Source organism: Podarcis liolepis (assembly GCF_965112155.1).
Source record: "Podarcis liolepis genome assembly, chromosome: 5".
NCBI classification, from domain to species: Eukaryota; Metazoa; Chordata; class Lepidosauria; order Squamata; family Lacertidae; genus Podarcis; species Podarcis liolepis.
Window position 1 is genome coordinate 7,847,827 of NC_139556.1, and position 23,953 is coordinate 7,871,779.

Here is a 23,953-nt window from a genome sequence, read left to right on the forward strand (position 1 = left end):
GTTCAAGAACACATCCCTGCCAGGCAAGGGTACTTGTGGAGCAAAACCATTAACGGGAGATCATTATCAGGATTTTTAAATGCTATAAAATGTTTTTATTTTATTTTACACATTGAATTCTTAATGAGCACCTGAACTTTAGCTCCTGCACAACAGGGAACGTGTATAAATCTCTGGCAGATAATTTACACTTTGATTTGCTTTTGAGTGGGGAGGTTCTTTAACATCCATCCGAACTTAATGTGTAGTAGTTTCTGCAGAAAATAGCTTCTAGTGAGCACCTGATTTCAGACAAGCCCACCACAGGAAAGACACATCTTGCTTGCTAGCAAGGGAGGGAGGACAAACTACAGTACAGATTTTGCAAGGATTATAAGAGGAATTGGAAGCAGGGGAAAAAATGCACTAGAAGGAAGGAAGAAAAAGCAACACTTTAGCGCCCCAGGGAGGGATTCCTATAACCCAGTGTCTAAAAAACTCACTTGTCAATCACAACTCTGCTTTCACTCATTGGCCGAAAGCACCAAAAGGGGTGGGTGGGGAACAGCCAGGCTGACTCATCACATAGCTGCCTGCACATTTTGTTTCATAACAGGGGTGGGGATCCTTTTTGGCTCCACAGACCAGATCCTTATCAAGACCGGCCTCTCGGGCCAAATTTGACAGGTGGAAGGCCCCGCCCACCTCTCAAAATCCCTTGCGCAGGTTTTCCAGCTGGCTTTTGGGCGCTTGGGAACCTGCAGTTCCTTCAAGGTTAGACAGCGCTCGCACCCCTGTGTCAGCCTCTGGAGCTTCAAACAGGAGCGGGAGTGCAGGGGAAAGCCCTTTGCAAAATCACTGTCTGAAAGCCCTTTGCAAAATCACTGTTTGAAGCAGCCTCCCCCTCCCTCCTGTAAACATTGCTCAAGCAATGTGTACAGAAGGGAGGCTGCTTCAAAGAATGCTTCTGCAAAGCTCTTCGAGACAATCTACGCACTCTCATCTGAGCAATGGGGTTCTCTGAAAGCGTTTGGCAAAAGTGCTATCTGAAGCAGCTCCAGGCTCCTGCTTTAAGCGGGTGGCGGGGAGGGAAGGAAGGAGTAAGAAGCTTGCATTATACAGACTACTTTGTCCTCTCACCTGCCTGCTTACAGGAGAAGTTGACATTGCCAGCCATGACAGCAAGTGGACATGATTTGGGAGCGGGGGGTGTTATTTATTCTTTCATGTGATTGTAAAAAACCTCAAAGTGGTGTTAGAGACTTGAATTATATATTTAAAAAGCTCAGCATCTGGGGCCCCTTGCAGATGTGGGTTTTGGTAGAATTCCTCCAAATGAACCATTATTATCTGGCTATGCCCCTTGAGCTACTTTCCTGTAGGGATGGGGCTGGTAGGAGTGGAACCACTATTGCATCATGCCTCAAAATTCCCAACCACCTGCGTCATTCCACTGTCAATGGTGACAAAAGTTGCTGAGATATCAAGGGAAACCAACAGGATTCCACTCCCTGCATCTCTCTTCCGATAAAGGTTATAACCTATATCTTCCGATAAAGGTTATAAAGGTTATCAATCAAGGTAACCAAAGCTGTTTCGGTGCTAAAACTAGGCCTGAAACCAAGTGATGATGCGTCTGGATAAACTGTTTCCTCCATGCACGCCTGCAGCTGGCTGCCCACCACCCACCCCCTCATTTTACCCAGAAAGGGAACATTAAAGACTGGGTAGTAGTTTTCTAAAACCTCTGGGCCCAGGGAGGGGTGGGCATAAATCCCTCCCATAGAAAGGCATTAATTAAACCAGGCAGAGGCCAACTCTGCCCTCCAGATGTTTTGGGACTACAACTCCCATCATGCCTAGCTAACAGGACCAGTGGTCAGGGATGATGGGAACTGTAGTCCCAAAACATCTGAAGGGCCGAGTTTGCTATGCCTGAACTAAACCACAGACCCATCCATTCAGTCAGCTCCAACTAGATTTCATCTACCATTGTGGGAAAGGATCAAGAGGGCTTCTATCTGACCTTACTTCTGCAAGCATCCACAACAACTGAAACTGATACCACAGACTGTAACTAGTCAGTGTTCTAAGGACATCTATTAGCTGTGGCTTCCAGTTTGGCACAGATCTGGGGAATTTTGCCCTCAAAATACGTTGCAAATCTCTCCCAGCAGCCTATTAAGTGGTCTGTTGTTAATAACGCCACGCTGGTCTGAACTAGCAGGTTCCAAGCATAAATCTGCGGGTTAACTGGACCATAAAGAAGGCTGATCGCCGAAGAATGGATGCTTTTGAATTATGGTGCTGGAGGAGACTCTTGACATTCCCATGGACTGCAAGAAGATCAAACCTCTCAATTCTTAAGGAAATCAGCCCTGAATGCTCACTGGAAGGACAGATTGTGAAGCTGAGGCTCCAATACTTTGGCCACCTCATGAGAAGAGAAGACTCCCTGGAAAAGACCCTGATGTTGGGAAAGATGGAGGGCACAAGGAGAAGGGGACGACTGAGGACAAGATGGCTGGACAGTGTTCTCGAAGCTACGAACATGGGTTTGACCAAGCTGTGGGAAGCAGTGGAAGACAGGAGTGCCTGGCATGCTCTGGTCCATGGGGTCACAAAGAATCAGACACGACTAAGTGACTAAATCAAGAAACAGAGTTGCACATTTTCACTTGGGTGGTTTGGATTCTTGTTCCTGATAACACATGGTGAACTCTTACAGTATTATGCTCTGCCCCAACCTCACCCCACCCTGGAAATAGGCAGTCATTCTCCTTGCATCTTCAAGACAGCTCACGTAATATTGTCTCTTAATGTCCTGCTCTCCCTTCCATTCAATCCAAGCTCAAGTGCTTTTGGAAAAGTGAGGATGCTTCTGGGACTCCACTGCACCAGTCAGCTGCAACACAAACTGCCTCACAAAATACCATGGCTCCCTTGGGACAGGACAACATCACTGCAAGGAGAGCGAGGATCAATGCTGCTCTGGGGTTCCCCATTCTGACCAGCAGCAGAGTGGAAATATGCAAGATGGTGGCAGACCTTTAGGCCAGACCCTTCAGTTATTACTGCCTTAGCTTCGTGCCTCAAACCCAGGACCTGCTCCTCCTGAACAGAACTATGGCTGCCAATGAAGCAAGTTCTGATATGAACTGCAGGGAGTGGATTCAAGCAAAGCAACTGAAGGGATTTTGAGGGGAGCCTGGGGCATTTTAACAGGATGAGCAAAACTTCTCAAGTGGGCTTTGTGCATCTTTCCATGAAATTTGACTCCTTTTGCCTACAAAACATTCCTGTCCTGTCAGGGAACTGCCATCAGCTCAGAGGTGGGAGGTGGAAGGGCAGTTGGGTTACAGGGAGCCACTGAAGATCATGAGAAGCAGCTCATCCTCGGGGGAGGAGGGAAGCCACGCCTCCAGTGGGGAAGGGATACAGGGCTCGGAAGATGCAAGGGAGAGCTGCAACACCGAACCTGAGCAAAGTGGGGCAGAGGCAGGTCCCCCTTTGCCCACGCCCTCTCTGCACAGTAGGCTTACGTACAGAGAGGGGAGGCGTAGGATGGGGGTCAAAAGACTGCTATGCTGGGGGGAAATTCAGGACCGCCCACTCCCAGATTCTGCTAGCGACTGAGCAGACATGGAATTGAGACGATCTGCATTGTGAATGTTTTGGACAGATAATAAAGCCTTGAAAAGACCAGGGAGAGTCTTGCCTGTTTGCTCTCGAGCAACCACGCTGGCATTCATAACATGTCTCTCCAATTTCAGCTGGCTGAGATAGTAAATATATCGTCTAGCTATTAGCTTCTAGTTCACCGTCTACTATCCAGGCTACCAAATGCCAAATTTGTTTTTATTACGTTTGTATGCAGCATACATGGTTGTCCCTACCTCATAGGGACAACAACCCTGTGAGGTAGATGAAGCTGACAGAGAGAGTAACAGACGCATACTCACACCCTGTGAACATCACTGGCCAGTGGAGGGCAACCAAAATGGTCAAAGGCCAGGAAACGCTGCCTTATGAGGAACGGCTAAGGGAGCTGGGCATGTTTAGCCTGGAGAAGAGGAGGTTAAGGGGTGATATGATAGCCATGTTCAAATATATAAAAGGATGTCACATAGAGGAGGGAGAAAGGTTGTTTTCTGTTGCTCCAGAGAAGCGGACACGGAGCAATGGATGCAAACTACAAGAAAGAAGATTCTACCTAAACATTAGGAAGAACTTCCTGACAGTAAGAGCTGTTTGACAGTGGAATTTGCTGCCAAGGAGTGTGGTGGAGTCTCCTACTTTGGAGGTCTTTAAGCAGAGGCTTCACAACCATATGTCAGGAGTCCTCTGATGGTGTTTCCTGCTTGGCAGGGGGTTGGACTCGATGGCCCTTGTGGTCTCTTCCAACTCTATGATTCTATGATTCTATGATTCTATGATTCTATGAAATTTGAACTGTGTCTCCCCAGTCCTAGTCCAACACACCAATCACTACTTTGAGCTATTTTGTATACAGATGATAGATGTGTTAAAGGCTCGATGAAGCACACTGCAGTGAAATTTTAATATTCTACTTTATCACTCACACAAATCTGTCATGAAAAAGACTAGATTTGGGGCAATTCATATGTTACCAACAACAGCGTACAAGCTGCTTCCATTCAGATCTCTGTGGCGCAATGGATCAGTGGGTCCGGCTGTTAACCTGAAACTTGGTAGTTTTGAGCTCACCCAGGGACAGCTGTGGACCGGATTTCTGCATTGCAGAAGGTTGGACTAGATGACCCTCAGGGTCCCTCTCAACTCTACAATTCTATGATGATCTACGATGATGGCTTCAACTAGTGATCCTGTTGGGAACATGGTTCCTTACCATCTTAACTGTCAGACAGATGATTTCTGCTTTGAATGGCCTTACAAAAAGAACGGGACAAAATTCACGGAAGACGCAACTTTCATTGATAACTCTGATACCTAACTCTGAATCTCCATGTTCCGAAGCAGTGGTCTTCTTTTGAGTACCAGATGCAGGGGGTAAAATGGCAATCATCTTCCTTGAAGCATCTGACTGGTCAGTGTTAGAAACAGAATGCTCAGCTAAATGGACAGGCTGTTCCATCAAGGCAGTTCTTTGCACTTAAACATCACAGTTTTTTCTACCTTCACATTTTGATGGGGAAATATTCTGACATCATAGCCAGTTTACCTCATGTTTTCTTCCTTATTAAATACCAGCCCAAGTTCCCATTTGGCCCTTTGTTCCTTCTTCTCCAGTATTAGTGATTGTTTATCACCAAACAAGCTTCCTTCACAAATATATTAAAATATACTTCCATGGTGAAGCAATACATTATTCCTTGTTCTATTACCACACTTTGCCAGAGTTCACCATCTATAAAAGCAACTGCAGCTGGCCTATATCCTCAGATATCAACTACAGTACCACCATATCCTTTTATTACACCCTGTATTATTACCACAAACATCTTACAACACAATGCCATTTGCAGCCTTGTGTGTCCCTCTAAACACAGGTCACCTGCAAATAGCCTCTTGTCCATCATTTCTCCAGAGAATCCATTACAGTCATACCTCTGGTTGCAAACATGATCTGTGCGGGAGGCACGTTCACAACCCACAGCGTTCACAGCCTGAAGCGCCGCATCTGCGCACGCGTGTGACACAATTCGGCGCTTCTGCGCATGCGCCGAAACCTGGAAGTAACCCCTTCTGGTACTTCCAGGTTTGGCGTGGTCCACAACCTGAAAACGTGCAACCCACAGCGTTCATAACCTGAGGCATGACTATATAACAATATTATGAGGCAGGTTAGCCTGAGAAATAGCAACCTGCCTAAGTCATCCAGTAAGCTTGGTAGCTAACTGGAAATTTGGACCCAGATCTCTGCCATTCAAGTCTTCAGATACCATACCACACAGGCTCTCAGACTGATGCAGCAATGTTGCCATTAGGATTAGCAGTGAGGCGCATTGCAGGCCTCTAACTTCAAGATTACTCCTTAACTGGTTTTATCCTCCAGCAAACCCCAACTCAAGTCTGCAAATCAATTCACTGCAATTTGAATATAATGGAATTACCTGATGAAATAGGTCACTGCCTGAAAGAATAAAATATGCCTATTATTTTCCAAGGTACCATGACACTTTTCCCCCAGGGTTTTCCATATCTTCAGGAAAAAGACTATGCCACTTCAGAATTCCAGGGCCTTACTTAAGTGAGAGAATCACAAGAATGAACATTTTCCTACATACAAAATAATGTCCTGCTTCTGGAAAACTAATGTCATGTCAGGGAGACATGACAGTCTGTCAATTTATCTAGTGCAGTCTTTTTTACTAGCTTTGTGTGGAGTTGGGGCTACAAACACACACACACACACACACACACACACACACACACTGCTGCAGTCCCAAAAGGCTACACTGGGCTTTTCTGTAAGCATAAATTGGGTCTTGAAGGCTTTCTTTTTGCTGGCTACTAAAAGCTATCATATTATTTAAATAGTAATAAATAACTTTTATTATTTGCATATTTATATTATTGTGTGCATATATAGCTACATACACCCAAGAAACTTAAAATTCAAGTTAATATCTAAATGTTACTATGCCTATGCAGCCACAGAAAGTATTAACTCATACCTGCTTTGACCACACTGTTGAAATGCAATCAGGATAATAACCGGTTTATATGCTTCCAGAGCATACTCAAGGAACAAGGGGAGATTATTCTGCATATTAGTGGGGAACAAAGGATTATCGAGTGAGTGTTTATAAACAAAAAAGGTATTTTCAGTACTAGAACCTAACACTATATATCACGCGAGCAACCTTTGTTCCCCAATTGCCTTTACTTTCTCTTTCCATTCAATGTTTTCTTCCACTTACAAGCGTGGACCATTCCTTTCATTGTTCGTTCCCCACGCCTAGGGGAAATTTGCACAGATCTTTTAAGTGCTTTTACTACAAAGAAGACCACCCTTCCTCCGTATCCTAGCCTTCCCACACCCCCACCTTCCCTCCTGCTCTCAGAACTAATGCCCAGGGAAAGCTGTCCCTCATTAGCAAACAACTGTGGCTTGTCTTCGCACTGAACATTAAGGAGGGACATTAAGATACGCTCCGCGCAGGACTGAGCCCCAAGAAGCTCCCTTGGTAGCATTCTCAGCAGTGTCAAAACATTCGAGTCTGAAAGTGTGTCCCTCCTGTATGTTGGATGCCAGTGAGCACACCTGCTCACTTTAACCTCCAGACCATAGCTGTCAAGCGTCCCATATTTGGCGGGACAGTCCCTTATCCCAGCGCCATGTCCCACTGCTGTCCCTTATTGATGATGTCCCTTAAATAAGCTACAGAAGGTAATGGGGCCCTTTCTATGTCCAGCTGTCCTTTGCCAACAACAGATTGTTGCTGTTTTTTGTGTTGAATATATGCTATATGGTGATTTATGGACCTAATAGGTATCTAAAGCCATTTGCATGCAACAAAATGTGTATTTTATCAAATTGTTGATCCCTTATTTTGGCTGCTGATCCCTTATTTTCGAGGCTGCTGGTCCCATATTTTCAAATCTGTAAGTTGACAGCTATGCTCCAGACCAGATTTGCACCATACCTCTCCAATTTCACTTTGCTTGCATGTCAGCCCCAACTACAGCAAGAATCGGTCCCACCTGTAGTTTCCTGCCACTGTCTTCCTGTCTTTAGGCTACCATCAGCTGGGGCAGACACCACAACCCAACCTTATTTACTTTCTGCAGGTAGTATAATGATAATGAGGTCAGTAGACTCCAGTGGCAAAGCTTCCCCGGAGTCGGGACCGCACCGCTCCAGACAGGAAGCAAAAGCTTGCCAGAAACAAGAAAACCAGACCTGTACACACACAAAAACGTGTGTGGGAGAGAAAGAAAAGGAGCAGGTGAGGGAACAGGATTCAGCCTAATCTTTTCCCAGGTGTGCCATTTTTTTTATGTGCAGAGAATTTTGATTTATTTTGGAAGCGGGAAAGAGATTCAACATACAGACACACATACGCATATACCCTGAAATACTCCAGGCTATAAAAGGGTTTACTGCTCTTCCAAATTGCCGCTTCTTCCCTAAGAGGCGTGTTCAGAGATTACAGATTACGTTGCATTATTGTGGTTTTGCAACAGTGCAGCTGGATCCCTGGAATGTGGTGTTTTTATATATATATTAAAAATTGTTTTTGCAAAGCTTGCATTTTCTTGCACGCACGTGGTTCCCCCAACTGCCTGGATGCTGGGGGCGGTGGGGGGGGGGTGTGGAAGACTTATCTGGAGATACAGGCTACCTAAGATCCCCCATCGAGTCCGACTCTCCCGCACGCGCCTCGCCCCTGCTATACCGCGAGGGAGCTCGCGGGCGCAGCGCGCAGCCTCCGCATCGCAGGCGCTGGGACCCCCGCTCGCCTCTCCAAATAGCTGCGCGCAAAGTGACCGAAGAAGCCGCCCGCCAGCAAACTTCATTCAAACCCAAATCCTGCCGTCCGTCTGTCCGTCCCCGTCCCCCCCGCTCTCCTCTCCATCTCCCGGTTATTTCGAGATCCAGACCAACTTTCGCCCTTTCCTAGTTTTATTTAAACGGGGAGGATTAAAGGGCTGGATCTGAAAAATATCCAAACCATGTCAGGATTGCGCTCGCCTCTCGCCGCCTCTCCCTGCCCGCAAGCCATCGGGCTGAGCGTCTCCCGAAGAAGCTCCCGAGAAACTCGGCGACTTTTGCAGTAGGAGGAGGAGGAAGGCGGAGGCTCCTCTCGCGCGCTTTCCCTCGGGCGCCCCGACGGGGGGCTCTTCCCCCTCCGCACCCGCGCAGAGGACGGGGCGCACTCCGCCGACCAGCGGCCGCGCAAAGCCTGCCTTTGATTTCCCGGAGAGGAGAATGATTTGCGCCATGCGGGACTGGTTTTTTTTTTTTTGGGGGGGGGTGTCCCCGCCTTCAAAAAAGGGGAGGGAGGAGACGACCCACACCTGGAAGGGGCCGCGGGAATCGGAGTTACCTGGAGTAACAGAGACGGGGAGGGGGGTGGCCGGGGGGGAATCCCCCGCGCGCGTCTTCCCCGCCTGCTTTTGTTAGGAACCGAGCTTGCTCGAGGTCTCCTCCAAAGCTGGGGGGGGGGGGAGAGAATCCAGGGGACCCCCCCACCCAGACTTCCTCGCGCACATCCCGCTTTCCCTCGGAAGAGGACCCAGCTCCCCAACTTGGGCAGCTCCGCGCGCGGGGGCTGCGAGTCCAGCGTGGCTTTTACTCGCGAGTAAGCAATCCCGGTGCCCGAGGGAGGGAGGCCCAACCTCATCGGGCCGAGGGAATGGGATGGGGGGATGTTTCGGCCCCCTCCTCGCCTCCCTCCCTCCCTCCCGCGACCCCCGTCCCCTTACCGTGGCAGAAGTGAGCATGGCATCCGCGGGGCCGTTTGCAGGGAAGCCGACATGAAGAGAGCGAGCTGGCTGCGCAGGATCCGGCCCTTGGAGAGGCGCGCTCGCCCGCCGGCGGCAGCAGCAGGGGCCCCCCCGCAACTTGCACGACTCCGAGAGCCGAGAGACGAGCTGCAACCTCTGCGCCCGCGAACCTGAATCTGCGCGGCTATAAGAAACCCGCTCCGCCAGATGGCTCGCCGCCTTAACCCCTTGGCTGCCGCGCACTCCTCCGGCGCCGGCCCCTTGCAAATCCGGGCCGGGAAACACCAGCAAGAACCTCTCGGGGCGAAATTTTCTTTCTCAGGCTGCTTTTTTTAGGGGGGGGAGGGAGGGGCAGCATTTGGATGCTCCTCTTGCGCTCCCGGGCATTAAAAGTAATTTCAAGCCCTCGACTGGCATGTTTTACAAGGATGGGAAGTGGAGTTGGCAGGAGCAAAGCTTGGCCGGGGAAAAAACGTGCGGTGCGCTTCCTCGGAAGTAATCCCCACTGTGTCCCAGGAGACTTGCACCTAGGTAAGTGCGTGCAGGATGGCAGCATAGAGGCCCGTCTCCCGCGCGTGCAAGGCTACCAGGAAATGACTTGCACTGCACCTGGAATTATTAGCATGGCTTTCAAGCGCTGAGGCTGCAATCCTGAGCCCGTTTACCTGGCAGAAAGCCCTACCGAATTGTCAGTAGACATGCTTAGATTTGCACTGTTAATTCTCAGAAGAGATGCCACTGACAGCCCCAGTCTACTCAAAACGGTCCCATCAGATTAAATGGAGTTTACGTCCATTTTAGTGGGTATAGGATTGCAGCCTTAACATCTCTATATTGACAATGACCTACCTGCAGCTACAAAAATGCACAGGGAGGCTGCAAACTGGTAGATTCTGTACATATCATATAAAGGCATTCAAAATATTGGAGGTGAGGGGTGAGAGGAATACTGGAAACTTTCTCACTCTCTCTTACAAATCAGATTTCAGCTTTTGGTGCCTTGCTTTTTCTCCTCTTTTGTTAATGCCTATAAGTCAAATGAATTCTACTGATACATATTTCACCAAAACTAGGCAAATGTTCAAGGTTTTACATGTAGGTGAACCCATTATGAAAATAGTGTGTGCAAAAGGAGTGAATTCCTCAGCATCAATAGCAAAGGCCACTTTGCACCTCATTTTTCCTTGAATTTATCTCACTAGCTCACTAAGAATGGAGATGGTAATTTTAGCTTGCATGCCTCTTTAATTCTCCCTCTAAATTTATACATGCTTAAATCATCGGGTATGAGTGTGTGTGTGTGTGTGTGTGTGCGTGCGTGCTCTTTCCTCAGTCAGATTAAAATAGAACGTGAAGAGCAAGTTACAACCAACATCTTTGAGGTCACAGAGGACGATTTGTTCTGAGCAAACTTTCCCACCCAAATGTTGATGCTACAGAAAGTTTGTGCGGTTTGCATCCTTACAGAATAATGTGGATCAGTATACTTTCCTTCCTTCTTCCATGAAAAACTTTTATCCATTTCTTTACCATTTAGATTGTAGACTCCTCATGAGAGAGATCAGTCTTTTTGTCTTACCTCTGCCCTTTCAAGTACACTGAGAGTGCTATGGCTATTGCAATAATATATTGTCTAAGCAAACCGTCGGTAGATCTTTTCTGTCTCCCCTTCCGTTTAATTTCCTTGCCTATACTTTTGCACTTTTCATAAGCAACAGGCTTAAAATAGTTTCGCTTAGATGGTTGTTCACATCTGCACATGCAGGGGATTATGAGATGGTAAAAAGGACTCCACCAGTTCAGATGGAGGACTTTTTTATTATTATTATTGTTTCCCTATGCTACAAACACCATGGAAACAAACACCAGCACAGCAGGCAGACATCTGGGCTAAAAGCTTTATGCCAGTTTTCTATTGTCAGGGAAATTCTTTATATAGGGAACATTTGAAAATGCCACCCCAAATCTGTAGCATGACACCGTAGCTCATTCTACTGCTGAGCATTATATCAGTCCACTTTGCTTCATGTGCAGCCCCAGCTTCTCAGCACCCCCCCCCCCATATGGATATCAAACAGGTGAATGTTGGTTCATCCTTAAGGTTTTAGGATGCCCAGTGTCAGAAATGACTCTGTCACAAGAGTTACCGTATTTTTTGCACCATAACACTCACTTTTTTCCTCCTAGAAAGTAAGGGGAAATGTCTGTGCGTGTTATGGAGGGAATGCCTACGGGTGGCATGCCTACGGATTTTCCTCCTCTAAAAACTACGTGCGTGTTATGGTCAGGTGCGTGTTATGGAGCGAAAAATACGGTATTTCTCATTTCTGCAGCCCAAGGTGTGACAAATGTCCTTTGAAAATGAAGATCACACTCTGACAATCACCATCTTTGAGACTTTGCAAAACACACACGGAATATAATTCATATATCAATCAGAAATGGCACACACATATAATAAATCATGCATATATCTATTTCCCCCTATTAATGAATTAATGTTTACGCTCCATATTTTTACACATTGTACCTGCCTCATCATCATCATCATCTTCACTGCTTGGGTTGACTTTCACGGAGGAGGAAATCTTCCTTCGCTGATGCTTCTTAAGTAAACTTATTCTTCTGTCGTTCTCTGCTTATCCTCCAGTCTGTACAGAAATTTATCCACTCAACACTTTGCATCTTCCATCCAGAATGTAGTCATCATCATAATAATATTAATAACAACTTTTTTAAAAAAATGGTTCGCTTGGAGCAAAAATGTAATGCTCGCAACAGCTCACTCCTGCATTTAAACTCCTGCAGGAAATGCTAGAATTAAAAGCAGCTCTTGTCCTGAGAAATATGGACAGCCAAAAGGTTAGCCATTTGACATGTGCTCACAGCCTGGGAAACTGTGGCCGCCAGTGCACTCTCAGTCCAAGCGTAAGGGAAGGCAGTAAAGAGAAGATCCTAAATCAATGAGCCTGCAGAGAAGCTGGCTACCAGCAACTTGCATTGTTCACAACTGGAAAGGTTCCTGCCATTCTCCACTGGTGCCTGTGGCCTCCTGCGATCAACGCCTTGTAATCTGAGACGCAACACCTAATCTTGCCAAATATGCATCCCTGGGTGGGGGTGGGGGGAGGCAGGGTCTCTCCTCACAACTCTGCAAAAGGGAGACAACCTGTGTTTCCTGTTTCCTCGGCTATAAATGAAAAGAAATGGCTTACAGCTTGGGTTCCTCCCAAAAGTTCCTCTCACTAAGAATCTTTCATTTTATTTTGTTTTACAAACAGTTTTGAAATGTGTGGGTCTATAGCATTTTGAAAGATTGCTTTGCAAGCTGCAGAAATACTTGAAGCAAGACCAACATTTTAATAAGATGGTAAAAAAATCAATTGCAAGAATGGGGCGGCAGGTGCCAGGACAGGGATCTAAAGATAGGAGCAGACTCCACTGTTTGGGTAACTAAGGGCAGGCTGCTTGTTTAGCATGCTTCTTCTTCTTCTTTGGCAATCACTCGTAGCCGAGTAAGATTGTCTTCCATAAACACAGTTTTAACAATGAGTCCATAAGTGACTGTGGAGGCAAAATTCTGGACCCACACGTCCTTCCACAGTGGGGACATTGGTTTCTGGGCGGGAGTTGATCACGGTGTGGATTTGCCAAGCGTGCCTTCCTCTTAGCACGTTTCTCCCTTGCATTCTGAGTTCGAGTTTTCTTCAAAGTCCATGATGCTTCTGGTAAAAGTTGTTCTCCAACTGGAGCTCTCGCAGGCCAGTGTTTCCCCGTCGTCGGTGTTTATACTACATTTTTAAAGATTTGCCTCGAGGCAGTCTTTAAACCTCTTTTGTTGACCACCAGCATTACGCTTTCCATTTTTAAGTTCAGAATATAGTAGCTGCTTTGGAAGACGATCATCAGGCATCCGCACAACATGACCAGTCCAACGAAGTTGATGTTGAAGAATCATTGCTTCCACACATGGAGTCCCTAGATGCACCTGTTTCAAATTCACCCATAAAATTGAATAGTTGTCCTTGACTTCGGGGGGGGGGGGAGTAAAGTGCTGCTCTTGGCGCTGCTGCAGTGAGGGCAATACCTGTCCCCAACCTAGCCTCCTAACCTAGGTGACCTAGCCGCCAATGACCATGAAACTGATGTACAAAGCAGTGTTCATCTTTCCCCTTCTGAAGGCAGATAAGAGTTGGGGGATTTAGTGCTGGTGGGGAGTTGCTTTAGGAAAACGACAAAAACTCGCCATCCCTCCATTCCTCTTGCCCTGGAACTTAGTGGGCTTTTGTTTGCATTTCAATTTTTTCCTGGATAGTGAATTGTAAGAAATATCTTCCACATCTTCTGTTATAGCTATTGATTTTGATACACAGTCATCTGATTGTGTATCATTCATATATATATATATATATATATATATATATATATATATCCTATGGCTTAAGATGAGGACATACAGGAGAAATAGTATAAATAGAAATCTTGAGGGCAGTTGCCAGAGATTCCCCCTGATATGGAACCAACTGGAAATCTAAACAGCGTGGCTTCCGAATGACAGAGGATCAGATAGTGAGAATTTGAGGTTAGGAAAATGGACGCCACCAAGTATTTAAATTAATTGGTAATTAAAAGTTGTTGAAATAATGTGATGTGGCAATGTCGCAATGTAACACTAGGTGTCTGAAGTGTTGAGGTGGTGAGTGGTTGGCTAGAATGAAACTGTTTGGGTTTATATATGTAGCCCTGATGCTTACAAGAACAATCACAATTCTCTTTTTGGTAATTGTTAGCTTTCACAATAGCACCGCTTTGTGGTTGAAATATTGCATAGAAACTGAAAAGTGGGGAATGATCTGGGTGTTGTGAGCATGTTATGAGTACAAGTTAAACAAGTCTGTTGTGTTTCCATGGCGGTTGGCACTGATACAGACAAGCAGGCAAAACATACACAGCTGCAATGGAAATTCTTTCATGAGAAGGGGGCTGCTGAATGATGAACAAACAGAAGAAAAGTGTGATGATTGTGACTGATTGGGGAAGGAGAGGAGAGGAGCAGAGAATAGTTCAGGAACAGTTTTTTGGCTCTTCAATCATAATCAGTTTGAAGGATGGCTCTCAAACACTGACAGAAGAAATAGAAACCGTTGCAGAAGCTTAAAAGTAAAAAATGAAAAATAGTAAGTTAGCCATGAACCTTTGAATATTAACCAGGGATAATTGCTCCATGAAGGTATCCAACCACATCCCATGGTTATTTTTTAGTTGAAGATATACCTGGGTCAAGTCTGCCTAGGAACTCTAATCCTCTAACCTAAGAGACCTTTCTCATCTTTTTTTGTGATTATTTAGTGGCGAGGCAAATGTACTTTGCATTTGTTCAGGGATGTTTTCATGCATTCTTATTACATACGTTGCAGTGTGGAATCTTAGTACTGAAAACAAATACAGGGTTTGAACTTTCCACTACTTTAACTCAGTAGGGATGGATACATCCCCTCAAATCCCAAATTAGCTGCATTCTGCCTAAGAAATAGATTTGAGGTTCTTGGCACTTGCATTCAATAATATTCCAAATCTGAGATCCTCAGTTGTGGTGTCTGCCAGTTCAATCACACCCCTGAAGATTGGTAAAAACTCTGAGCTCTCCCTGCTCAATCAGTCTCCCTGTTAAGAGATAGCTGCTTTCCCTGTCTTGAAAAGTGCATACAGCGGAAAGAGCAAGTTTATCAATGGGCCTAAAAAGATCATATGATTCAAAGAGCCGAGGATCCCAATTCCAAGCAGCAAGAAAATTAGGCCACTTATTTTCCTGGCACAACAATTAATCTCCATGTTAGAAGAAGTGGTATATGCATGAATTTATCTCCTACCAGGAAGCTAGTTAGACAAAGTTCATTTACTCAGCAGACAGAGTTTCCCAGGAAGGTAAGCCATTCTCCAAGATCATTTACAGGTAACCGGCTAAAAATAAGTTTATTGGGGAATAACAACAAAAAGAGCTGTAGCTGCAAGGGAAGGGATGTGGGGCAGATACAGTGGTGCCTCAGGTTACATACGCTTCAGGTTACAGACTCTGCTAACCCAGAAATAGTGCCTCAGGTTAAGAACTTTGCTTCAGGATGAGAACATAAATTGTGCTCCGGCGGCGCAGCAGCAGCAGGAGACCCCATTAGCTAAAGTGGTGCTTCAGGTTAACAGTTTCAGGTTAAGTACGGACCTCTGGAATGAATTACAGTAGTACCTCGGGTTAAGTACCTAATTCGTTCCGGACGTCTGTACTTAACCTGAAACTGTTCTTAACCTGAAGCACCACTTTAACTAATGGGGCCTCCCTCTGCCGCCGTGCCGCCGGAGCACGATTTCTGTTCTCATCCTGAAACAAAGTTCTTAACCTGAAGCATTATTTCTGGGTTAGCGGAGTGTGTAACCTGAAGTGTATGTAACCTGAAGAGTATGTTATCCGAGGTAGCACTGTAAGTACTTAACCCGAGGTACCACTATATAGCTGGAGAGGCCACTCTCTGAAACCCTGGAAAGCAATTGCTAATCAGTGGAGACAGAATCATAGAGTTGGAAGGTACCACGAGGGTCATCTCGTCCAACCCCCTGCAACGCAGGAATCTTTTGCCCAATGTGGGGCTCGAACCCCACGACCCTGAGATTAAGAGTCTCGTGCTCTACAGACCTGTTCATGAGCCAGTTGGATAAATGGCCTGACTCAGTGTGGGGCATCTTTCTACATTCCTACAGGTGCCAAGAACATGCCCATGCCTTGCTCTTCCAGCTGTTTAAAGTTATTATATGGAAAACATTTTCGCTGCAGTTTTACCACTGTTGGTGATGCATATTTTTGGTTGCCAATTTTTAATCTCAAAAAGAATCTGATCCCTGGATGGAATGCTGGGATTTTTAAGAGCTTGAGTTAGGACCAAACTGGACATTACATGCTGTTACATGCATCTCCCCCCCCCCCCAGTTTTGTTGCTATTTTTAAGAACCCCAAACAGATTCCAAAAGTAGCCTTAGAAAGTCGCTGGTTTGAGTGGAAGAACAACTGAGAGGGTGGGGTTAAGGGGTGCTTTGCTGTGTCACTGGGACCATTTTCTCACCGAAAGCAGCTTCGGGCAGACGCTGTTTTGTGTGGGAAAACGGCAAGCAAGAACAGCTACAGCAGACTCACTTTCTCTCACTCCTACCCTGGCTGTTCCTCCACTCACAAGGTCCAAACCTCCTTTTGCTTACCGTATTTTTCGCTCTATAACACGCACCAGACCATAACACGCACATACCGTATTTTTTGCACCATAACACTCACTTTTTTCCTCCTAGAAAGTAAGGGGAAATGTCTGTGCGTGTTATGGAGGGAATGCCTACGGGTGGCATTCCTATGGATTTTCCTCCTCTAAAAACTATGTTATGGTCAGGTGCGTGTTATAGAGCGAAAAATAGTTTTTAGAGCAGGAAAACAAGAAGAAGAAAAAATTCTAAACGAAATAGTGGATATATGATTTTTGTGGTTCATGCTGTGGCCACAGACATGTGATCTGACAGTGAGTTTGGAGTAGCCCAGTGCAAAAATCCTGAGGATCCATGAGGATCCATGCTTTGTAACCACGGAGGAGGGAAGGAAGGGGAACCATGGATCCTCTGCTCACAATTGCAGCAGATCCCCCCCGCCACCCGCAGGCATTCGCTCCGTAACACGCACAGACATTTCCCCTTACTTTCTAGGAGGAAAAAAGTGAGTGTTATGGTGCAAAAAATAGGGTAAATAGGAAAACACTGCAGGAAAGTTACAACTGAGTAGCTTTATTCGGCATTCAAAATGGCAAAAATTATCACATGAGGCAGGAGAGCAGGCCATGCTTGCTCACCTCATGGCAGCCCGTCCCCAATCCTGCCCAACCATCATCAGCAGAGCAGCTGACCAACATGCCTAGGCTGGCCCTCCCCTCAGCGCTCAGAGCTCCAGCTCACAGGGACAGCCTAGGCAGGTTGCCCCACTGCTGACATGCTCCCAGATGTGCAGGCAGCCTTGGGAAGTGGCTGCTGCAGGGTGAATCCTAAAATTGTGGAGTTGGAAGGGAACCTGAGGGCCATCTAGTCCAACCCCTTGCAGTGCAGGAATCTCAACTAGATCACACATGACAGGTGGCCACCCAACCTCTCCTTAAAAACCTCCAAGGAAGGAGAGAGTCAACCACCTCTTGTGGGAGTCTGTGCCACTGTCAAACAGCTCTTGTTGTCAGAAAGTTCTTCCTGATGTTTAATAATAATAATAATAATAATAATAATAATAATTTTTATTTATACCCCGCCCTCCCCAGCCAAGGCCGGGCTCAGGGCGGCTAACAAGCAATAATAAAAACAAGTTGAATGAATACAACTTAAAAACAAGATTAAAATACAACATTAAAACATTGAAACATTAAAATGCAGCCTCATCACAGGAGGAGAAAGGGAAAAAGAAAGAGGGGGGGGGAATCAAATTGACTCCAAGCCAAAGGCCAGGTGGAACAACTCTGTCTTGCAGGCCCTGTGGAAAGAAATCAGATCCTGCAGGGCCCTGGTCTCATGAGGCAGAGCGTTCAACCAGACCGGAGCCAGAGTTGAAAAGGCCCTGGCTCTGGTTGAGGCTAATCTAACTTCCTTAGGGCCCGGGACCTTTAGGGTGTTGCTATTTATGGACCTCCATGGGGCATACCAGGAGAGGCGGTCCTGGAGGTATGAGGGTCCTAGGCCATGAAGGGCTTTAAAGGTTAAAACCTGGTCCATGGGGTCACGAAAAGTCCAACACAACTAAACGACTAAGCAACACCAACAAAAAATAATTAAATGCATCAACAAAAACAACGATATGCAGCATGCAACTTTCAATTTCCTTACTACACTTGGTTGGGACAGTAGGGTATATACGGGAGAAAGCAATATTTTTGGAAAACTGGCTCCCAGACATTACAGGCGTTAAAGGTTAAAACCAACACTTTCAAATTGTGCCCAGAAATGGCCCCAGTTAATTATTCATTCTTGTTTTGGTACATCTGTAGTCCAGACCTCCTTAAAAGCAGTTGCATGGACAATACGTTGCCATATGCTAAGTGCCACGGACAACTAAGGCCAAGCAATCACCACCCCGGTATGGGCACAGCTGGTGTATCAGCAAAGGTAAAGGTAAAGGGATCCCTGACCATTAGGTCCAGTCGCAGACGACTCTGGGGTTGCGGCGCTCATCTCGCTTTATTGGCCGAGGGAGCCGGCGTACAGCTTCTGGGTCATGTGGCTAGCATGACTAAGCCGCTTCTGGTGAACCAGAGCAGCGCACGGAAACGCCGTTTACCTTCCCACCGGAGCGGTACCTATTTATCTACGTGCACTTTGATGTGCTTTTGAACTGCTAGGTTGGCAGGAGCAGGGACCGAGCAACGGGAGCTCACCCCGTCGCAGGGATTCGAACCGCCGACCTTCTGATCGGCAAGTCCTAGGGTCTGTGGTTTAACCCACAGCGCCACCTGCGTCCCATCAGCAAAGGTAAAGGGACCCCTGGCCATTAGGTCGAGTCGTGGACGACTCTGGGGTTGCGGCGCTCATCTCGCTTTATTGGCCGAGGGAGCTGGCGTATCAGCAAAAGCTGCATGCAAAAGGGGACTTTAAGCTACAGGAGCCACTTGGACCTCCATTTGGCCCTTTCATAACAAGTTGAATACCACTCAACTTTGGACAGTTGAGGCTCAGGAGAAGCAGGTTTTGTCCAGTGAAAGCAAGGCAAGGCAAGGCACATACAGCCAGGTCACAGGGAACACAGTCAAGTCATGGCAAGTGAAGGCAAATCAAGGCAAGTCCAATCAGAGGCTGCCTTAGGCAAAGGTCAGGCAAAAATAAGACCTTGGACAGCTCCAAGTAAAGCCAACTGAAGCTGCACATAGGCTGATGAGACCCATAGTGTGGTTGACTCCAGCTTCACTTCCCTGGAAGCGCTAGCTGGGTTATTAAATGGTTTTCACATGATTTTGCAATGTGGGGTTTCTGCAAGGCTGAGGAGGTGGAAGGACTCATCCTCCAAATCTGAGGGTGGTGGTAGGGCTGGATCCTCTGAACCAATGGTTGTGCCCCTGAGGAAGTGGCTTGAACCTCATAAGGGTCCTCTGTTGCACACCATGGTTTCCAGGGTTAGGGGTCATGGCACCAGTTGATTGAATCACCCACCAATTGTATTCCCAGCTGGTCTGGCTTGAATGTCAAGTTTGTTCACCCTCAACCAGGCTGTTACTGGATTACAGTCCAGCAGTAGCCCACAGCATCACCTTCTGAAGCTGACCCTCCAAGTCTTGCCTCCCACATCTCCACCAGAGTGCATATTCAAGGGAATATGGTGGTTAATGGTACTGAAAGCTGCTGAGAGGTCCACTAGAATCAGCAGGCTCACATCTTCCCATCTCTCTTTCATCAAAAGCCTTCCCACAGGGCTCCCTAGGCAGCTTTGATCCCAAAAACCAAGCCTGCAACTTGATCAAAATCTGTTTCCTCCTTAAAAGTGGAGTTGACCATGGCCTGACCAACACTCTTTTGAATATCTAGCCCAGATCTATTGGCAATAGATCTATGGTTGTTAAGATCATGGTTGTCCAGGTTACGTTTCTTCAGAAGTAGTCAATTTTATAATTCCTTTAAAGAAATCTGGGGCCATCCTGCACCCAACCAATTTCCCTTCCTCACTAGATTTAAGCCATGACAGGCAAAAGTGAAGAACACAAGTCACACAAAATCAACAAAGCTGGACTCCATGCAGGAGGGCCAGCTTGGCTCCGCAACCGTGGACGCCCAAGGCTGTGGCTGCCATTCAGCAACGCATGGCCCTGGTGCTGAAATGGGGACAGGCCCCTTCATGGGGAATTTTGTGGAACCCAGGGAGCTGACACTGATTCCATGGACTAACTACGGAGCCCAAATCATGACATCAAAAACATCTTCCATGTATGCGACAACGGCCGCGAGAGTTTTAAAAGCACAAGGATGGAAGACTGAAGAAACCCCAACTAAAGAATCATGGCAAGAAAAATTGATGGACTATGCAGAACTGGCAAAATGGACATACAAGCTACGGGACAAGGATAACTGTGACTTTAAAGATGAATGGGAACCCTTTACAAAATATTTGAAGACGCAACAAAGCGAACTGGACTCCTTGGCTGGTTTCGAATCAACATTCACAAACTTTTTATTGATAACAATCAGCTAAATAGTTTGAGGATCTATACAACTGTGTAACATGCAGAAAACAGCATTTTTAGAGAAATCAAAGACTGGAACTGAGAGAAGTCGGGGGTTGGGGTGGGGTGGGTGGGTTTTGTGGGGGGAGGGAGGGGGAGGAAAAATGGGGGGGATAAGGATGACATATTTCTGGATAATATGTTTTGTTTTAATTTTGAATAAAAACTTATTTAAAAAAAACTTTATCCTCAAAGTGTCTTCCACATATGTCACAACTCGCTACCAAGGATTCTACAAAATCTCACATTGATACTGTTCATAGGCATCTTCAGCCAGATTTTCATATTTAACAATGCACTGCTTCACCCTTCTCTATACCCTGGAACTGTTTCCCCTGGTTTTGAGCATGTTGGGTGAGCTTATTTAATTTCTTTATCCTGAGCCCTAAGTGTTGGCATTGTGGTCAAGAGTTAGGGGCATATGCACATATGTGGTGGGAGTGTATTTGTGTAAAGGAATATTGGCAAAAGATTATAAAGGTTATCTCTGATGTATTTCAGGTTAAGATAGAAGTCAATAGAGAAATGCTTATCTCAGGAATACTGAGGAATAGTAAAATAGAAAGAAAAGAGCAAGATTGGTATAAAATTATGATCTTAGCTGGTATGCTTGTTATTGCATTAGGATGGAAAGGAAAGGAAAAATGGACAATGGAAAAATGGAATGACTATGTTTTTGAATATATTCAATCTGATATTTTTGAACAGGTAATGACGGAGGATACATGGGGAAACAAATGTCAAAAGATTTTGAATAAATGGACAAGTTATAGGAACTGGACAGCCAAGCATCCAAATTAGAATGAATAATCTGTGCACATGGTTAAAGATCTGAAGAGAGAACAAGTTTTGGGGGGAGTGGTTAAAGAGGAGGGAGGAAGGGGGAAGGATAAATGAGTAGGGACAAAAGTATATATTGTTATGTATAACTAATAGGAGGATGATTTTGATGCATGGTATTGTTAGATTTTCGACTGAATGATTTTTATTTTATTTTTGTAAGTTATTTGACATCCCTGGATGAAAGTGTGATCATAAAGAATGGGAAAAGAAGGAAGGAAGGAAGGAAGGAAGGAAGGAAGGAAGGAAGGAAGGAAGGAAGGAAAGAAAGAAAGAAAGAAAGAAAGAAAGAAAGAAAGAAAGAAAGAAAGAAAGAGAAATTAATTTCATTATCCAGGATAATAAAGAACAGAATAGTAACTGAGGTTAGCATCTTATGGAGGAATGGGAAGGGGCTGTGGTGTTCTGCAGGGTATTAAACACAACAAGCATAAGATAGTGATGCATAGCTGACAAGTAGCAAAGCCCAGCACATGAGTCATGAACATTTGTAACAAATAACAGTAGAAAATAGTATTGGTCCTCTGATGCACACACAGCTGTCTTAATTGAATGGACTTTCCATAATAGTTATTTTGGGATTTTCTTTTTCCCGTTAACAGGAAACAAAGCTGGCTTTCCCTTTCTTATTTTGAAATGCATTGTAGCAAAGTAGTCACAGCTGTTAACATATATAGATGTCTACTCAAAAGAAAGCCCATATGAGTTCAATGTATGTGTATAGGATTGTAGCCTGAAGTTGCGAATGTGAATCCGTTTTTTCTCATGAAATGCCAGTGCTTCCACCTCAGCCTTGTCTGCTACAAACTGATACCCCAATAGATAAAGGTAAAGGTAAAGGGATCCATGATCATTAAGTCCAGTCACGGACGACTCTGGGGTTGCGGTGCTCATCTCGCTTTACTGGCTGAGGGAGCTGGTGTACAGCTTCCAGGTCATGTGGCCAGCATGACTAAGCCGCTTCTGGCGAACCAGAGCAGAGCACGGAAACGCCATTTACCTTCCCGACGGAGCCGTACCTATTTATCTACTTGCACTGGTGTGCTTTCAGACTGCTAGGTTGGCAGGAGCAGAGACCGAGCAACCGGAGCTCACCCCATCGCAGGGATTCAAACCGCCGACCTTCTGATCGGCAAGCCCAAGAGGCTCAGTGGTTGAGACCACAGCACCACTTTGCGCCACCCAATTGATAGGCATGCTAAATGCAGTGGGACATAGTGGATCACTTGCATCAGTCCTCAGAGAAGGGGCCATGGGAGACTAAACCTGAACTTGTTTTTGAGGATACGTGCTCCAGCAAAAGGACCCTGAAAGCTGGAACTTGATATGCCATAAGCAGAAAATGCGGCTCTTCTATAAAACCTCATCAATAAGTCCTGACTGGTTTTGTACCAGGGTGAGGAACCTTTTTAGCCTGAGGGCAGCATTCCATTTTGGGCAACTTTCCAAGGTGGGTGCAGCAGACTCACCCCACGAACTGTCCCCAATTAAATATATATAGAGGATCCACCTCATGGTGTGCCAGTGAAAGGAATGCCCACAATTTACCACAGTCTATCTGGTGGGGGTCATGTGTGAGGGAAACTTTGATTCAGGGAGTCTCAGGCAGGAATTGAACAGTAAAGGTTTTATTTACAAAAAGAAGTTGGTAAAACAATGTTGGGTCAGGAGGTACGTTCTTTCAGGTAGAAGTTAACTTATTACTTAAACCAAATATAAAGAGGTCACGGGCTTAAACACAGTAGTATGTGCAGCACAGCTTTTCTTAAACTTCAGTTACTCAGGATTCAGCCACTACACTTCACTTTCTGTCCCTTCTCTAGGTCCTTTCACTTACCATATTTTTCGCCCCATAGGACGCACCGGCCCATAGGATGCATCAAGTTTTTTGGGGGGGAAATAAAGGGGGGGAATTATTTCACCCCTGGCGCTTGTGGGGCCGGCAGCGGGGAGAAGCGCTCTTCTCCCCGCAGCCCGCCTTCAGATCAGGTCCGGGGACAGTGGGAAGACGCGCTGCGCCTCCCCACTGTCCCCGGAGCTTGCGGGGCTGGCGGCGGGGTCTCCCCGCCGCCAGCCGCCAAACCACTTCGGGAGACAGCGGGATGGCGGTGTTCCGCCTCCCTCTGTCCCCCGACCTTGTGGGGCTGGCGCTGGGGCTCTCCTGAAGCCTGGAGAGCGAGAGGGGTCGGTGCGCACCGACCCCTCTCGCTCTCCAGGCTTCAGCGAAAGCCTGCATTCGCCCCATAGGACGCACACACATTTCCCCTTCATTTTTGGAGGGGAAAAAGTGCGTCCTATAGGGCGAAAAATACGGTAGTTACGGTCAGACCAATATTTATGTATGCAACTACGGCAGCAAGGTTATTGATTGCCAAAAATTGGAACAGCAGCAGTGTTCCAACTAAAACAGACTGGTTATCTAAAATGATATT

At 46.2% G+C, this 23,953-nt stretch overlaps 1 protein-coding gene across 2 annotated transcripts in view; it reads right to left on the reverse strand.

Moving 5' to 3' along the window:
* NTF3 (neurotrophin 3) overlaps positions 1 to 12,534 on the reverse strand; it is a 66,468-nt gene extending 53,934 nt beyond the window's left edge. The window contains exon 1 of one of the 2 annotated variants that reach the window (XM_083503579.1): positions 11,945 to 12,534. In XM_083503579.1, coding sequence (XP_083359705.1) covers positions 11,945 to 11,965 — 21 coding nt within the window. In that variant the 5' untranslated portion in view covers positions 11,966 to 12,534. Of the gene's footprint in view, positions 1 to 9,393; positions 10,033 to 11,944 lie in introns of those variants that run through there. The other variant, XM_083503580.1, reaches the window with a different exon arrangement.
* Between the last annotated feature and the right edge of the window lie 11,419 nt (positions 12,535 to 23,953).